Source organism: Symphalangus syndactylus, chromosome 24 (assembly GCF_028878055.3).
Source record: "Symphalangus syndactylus isolate Jambi chromosome 24, NHGRI_mSymSyn1-v2.1_pri, whole genome shotgun sequence".
In the NCBI taxonomy this organism is placed as follows: domain Eukaryota; kingdom Metazoa; phylum Chordata; class Mammalia; order Primates; family Hylobatidae; genus Symphalangus; species Symphalangus syndactylus.
In genome coordinates, this window is record NC_072446.2 from 41504077 (window position 1) to 41508786 (window position 4710).

Consider the following 4710-nt stretch of genomic DNA (forward strand, 5'->3'; position numbering starts at 1 on the left):
AGAAGAACTGTACCAATTAACACTCCCAGCAACAACGCCAAGAGAATGCTAGTTTCCCCACATCTCACCAACACTGGCTGGAACGCATAGTTTTAGAGATGAACGCTGGGCACTCTTTGCTCTACCTCTCCACCTCCTACGGTCTAGAACACAGGCGCTCAATAAATCAATACAGGCTCCAGTCCAGTAGACATTCTGATCTAATCTGACTGCTCTGGGTAACAGAAAAGTCTCCCTTGGTTCACTGCCCAGTATCCTGGCATCATGTGGATCCTATAAAGGCAGTAGCTCCAGGCACATTACAGAGGGACCCAACTCCATTAAACCACCACCAGCTCCCCAAGCCACCCCTTCAGCCATGAAGTTCCTGCTCCTGGTCTTGGCAGCCCTCAGATTCCTGACCCAGGTGATCCCAGGTAAACTGGATAAATAGGAGGAAAGGAAAACTGAGAACGAGGAACACTAGCAGATCTGATTGCTCTGGTGATAGATGAGCCAGGCTGGGTGGAGGCAGGGCTCACCCACTGAGTTCCAGCCTAAGGTAGGGATCTCCTAACAACCACCACTAGCCTTGATATCCCACACCCAAACACCACCCTATATAATCTTTACAAAAATTTGTTTTCTATTCTAAAATGATAGTCACCCTCAACCTGAACCAAAATATCTTCTTTCACTTTATGTGAGCTCCTTATATCTAACCTCCTAAGACACTGAAGGCTTCCGTCATCACCATGTGCATCCATTGAGATCAGCCCTGGGTTGGAGCTCAAAGGAGATTTTGAGCCTAGAAGGAAGAGACTGAGGTTCCCGTCCCTATGCTCAACAGACAGCTGGCAGGTGGGGGATGGAAGTAGACCTCTTAGAGGGCTAGTTCCCACAGGATGGTAAGTAATGGGTTCAGCTCAAACCCTGGAGCTAGGAGATAATGCAGGGTCAGAAAGAGAGTCAGACACACAGAGAGCAGGGAGAGAGAGAGATCAGAGGAGGGCCAGGCAACGGATGTGAAGAAAGCCAAAGAGGCCTGAGGGTGCTCCGAAGAGGCCCCCGCTATGAGCCAATGGCAGACACAGAGTACTGAGGCAAACAGATTTCACCAGATGGTGAAATGGTACGCGGCACTGTGTGAATACAAAAATGCCCTGTCACTAGCAACCATTATTTTCTTTTTAGTGATTTTGGAGAATGATTTGACTCCTCCCACTTTGCCCCAGGTTGACTGATATTTACAGTTTTACAGTCTATGAAAACAAGTAAGGCAGGAACACCTTAAAAGTGAGCCTGTGGGGTGAGTGAGAATAGCCCCATTTCTCCCTTCTGAGCATCCAAACTCCTCCCTGACCATAAAGACCTGGCTCCCCACCCCTGTTTCTACCCATGAAGACCTGGCTCCCCACCCCTGTTTCTACCCATGAAGACCTGGCTCCCCACCCCTGTTTCTACCCATGAAGACCTGGCTCCCCACCCCTGTTTCTACCCATGAAGACCTGGCTCCCCACCCCTGTTTCTACCCATGAAGACCTGGCTCCCCACCCCTGTTTCTACCCATGAAGACCTGGCTCCCCACCCCTGTTTCTACCCATGAAGACCTGGCTCCCCACCCCTGTTTTTACCCATGAAGACCTGGCTCCCCACCCCTGTTTTTACCCATGAAGACCTGGCTCCCCACCCCTGTTTTTACCCATGAAGACCTGGCTCCCCACCCCTGTTTCTACCCATACATCCTATTCTGCAGTATCAAATTTGGCAAAAAGCTTCAAAGATGCAGATACTGGCAAAGAAGAAGAGCTCCTCAGACAGAGTTCCCCAAGGCCATCAATCCAGGGAGATTTTGTCTCCTCATCACTGGCTTTCCCAAGTCTCATTTGCACAACATCCTAAGGACACATCTCAGAATAAAAAGCCAAACACTCCCATCTGGCGCTGACGCGTTAGCAGTCCTGTGCTGCTTCTAACCACGACTTCTCTGTCTTGTCCTCTCCCATACAGCCAGTGGAGGTGGGTCAAAATGTGTGAGTGACACCCAAGGATACTGCAGGACATATTGCCACCAGGGGGAGACAGCATTGTTCATGTGCAACGCTTCCAGAAAATGCTGCGCCAGCTACTCCTTCCTGCCGAAGCCTGACCTACCACAGCTCATCGGTAACCATTGGCAATCAAGGAGAAGAAACACACAAAGGAAAGACAAGAAGCAACAAACGACCGTAACATCATAATAACCACTGCTATCGCCTCCACCAACTGAAAGAAATCTTATTTCCGCAGTTCCAATTCCTCCTACATTGTTGAGAACTAGCCAAGACTCCTCTTTTTGGGGCAAATATCTACAGCTAACCCCAAAACTTCTGTCTTCTATCATTCTGTCATTCATCTAATAACTAATTTAGAGTTTGTGTCTATCTTATGAGAACAATCATCATGCAGACTCATCCACAGGGGATCTGTCAGTTTGGGTCCTCCAAATGAAAAATGTCAAGACAGAACTGGACATGCAAAAGATTGACTGGGAGAACAGAACTCTGATGGACAAAGGTGAGAGAGAGCAGCAAAAGGCAGGGAGAGCCTTCAGACTGCAATGCTGGCCTGATACCTATCAAAAGACAGAGGGATAGAGGAGGATCGAATAGAAGGAGACTGAGACTACAGCTCTAAGAAAGTCTCAGCCAAACAGATGGGGAGGCCCAAAGCAAGGCTTGCCCTTCAGAGGAGCTCATACAGTGCAGGAATAGCCAGGTTCTCATATCCCAGGGGTTCAGTCTTTGGCTGAGAACAGCCCTTGGAGAACATGAGGTGACTGCTACCATAGGTCTGGAAGTATGACAGCTTGAGGCTGTCCACCAACTATCTCCTTGAAGCAAGTTCTCTTGAAAGGAAATCTGAACAGTGCACCCCCATGGCTGCCACAGAGTATAAGGAGGGAGAGAAAGGAGCTGAAAGTCTAGGTTTGGCCAGCTAGGTAGACTGACTTGTGAGGTATTTATTTATTCATTTGAGTAACAAAGCAGACAGAATACATAGCCACCATTGGTAGTACACCCCAAAAGCAAGGATGGCATGATGCTGGTGACTCAAACGTGCCTACCCATGGTGCCAAATTGGCATAATCCTCTTGGGAAGCTGTGCGGAAATAAGCACGGAGAAGCAGAACTCTACTTGTTTCGTCCACTAAACATTACTGCTGGGAACTGGCTCATCATAAATTAACCAAGAGAAGCACAAAGTTATGGGCACAAAGGTTTTCCATATAATATTATTTAAAATGCTGAGAAAATGAAAAAATCTAAATGGTAAAATATTATATACTAATGCCATCTATAAATACAAAGAAATAGAATGCTTGTAGAATAATGGAACATAATAACGTTACTCAAAATTGCATTTATGCTGTAGTTGTCAAAATTGTCTCCTTATATGATACAAAACTCATGAAAATTATGACTTTTTTGTTTGGTTGGAAAGCAGAATTATGCATAAATTTCCTCTTACAGTTTGATGCCCGTTAGTTTTATATAATATTTATTTGACAGGTACTAACTTCTATCTGAGAAGAACAAACCAAAACACTCAGGCCTAAATAATTAAAAACGGTCCTAAAAACTAGCAAACCAGATAAGAAAAGATGTTAATGCTCATTCCCTAACTTATATCTTAGACCAAAATTAATTCTAGATGGTTTCAAAATGACCGTGTAAAAGTAAAGTATTAAAAGATTGTGTGGTCAAATATTCAATTTAAGAGCAAGGAAATTCTTATAAATATAACAATAGAGGCAGAACTCATGTAAGAATAAATTGATTAAGTGGCATTAAATATTAAGTTCTTGTGTATGTCAAAAGATATCATTTTGAAATTCATCCATCTTATTGGATATTGCAGGAGTTCATTCCTTTTTGTTTATAAATACTCTTCCATCATATGAATAGTATTCATTTGTACACTGATTTGTTGATGGACATTTGGGTTGTTCCCAGTTTATGGCTATTACAAATAAAGCTTCTATGAACATTTATGTACAAATCTTTGTATGGACGTATGCTTTCATTTCCCTAAGGTAAATACCTAGGAGTGGAATGTCTGAATCATATGGTAGGTGAATGTTTAGCACTTTTTTTATTTTTTATTTTTTTGAGACGGAGTTTCACTCTTGTTGCCCGGGCTGGAGTGCAATGGCGCGATCTTGGCTCACTGCAACCTCCGCCTCCCGGGTTCAAGCAATTGTCCTGCTGCAGCCTCCTGAGTAGCTGGGATTACAGGCATGCATCCCCCTATCCCCGGCTAATTTTTGTATTTTTAGTAGAGACGGGGTTTCTCCATGTTGGTCAGGCTGGCTTCGAACTCCCGACCTCAGGTGATCCGCCCACCTTGGCCTCCCAAAGTGCTGAGATTACAGGCTTGAGAATGTTTAGCTTTTTAAGGAAATACAAAATTGTTTTCCAAAATGGTTGTTCCAGTGGATGTGCCCATTAGCAGTATGTGAAAGTTCCAGCTGTTCCTCATCCTCATCAGGATGTGATATGGTCAGTCTTTTGCATTTTCATCATTCTAATAGATGTGTAGTGGTATTTCATTATGCTTTCAATTTGCATTTTTTTAATAACTAGTTACCAAAAAAGTATATTCCGTATGATTCTATTTACATAAAGTTCTTTAAATTCTTTTAAAATTACGTAAAATTCTTTAAAATAGAAAGTAAGAATCTAATGACAG

The 4710-nt window shown here is 43.8% G+C and overlaps 1 protein-coding gene across 1 annotated transcript; it reads left to right on the forward strand.

Annotated features, from left to right (window-relative positions):
* The first annotated feature begins 303 nt into the window (after positions 1-303).
* DEFB132 (defensin beta 132) lies at positions 304-4020 on the forward strand. The gene is made up of 2 exons (XM_055265669.1): positions 304-416; positions 1990-4020. Exons 1-2 carry the CDS (start codon positions 359-361, stop codon positions 2217-2219), a joined length of 288 nt encoding a protein of 95 aa, XP_055121644.1. The 5' UTR covers positions 304-358; the 3' UTR covers positions 2220-4020.
* Positions 4021-4710: the final 690 nt, after the last annotated feature.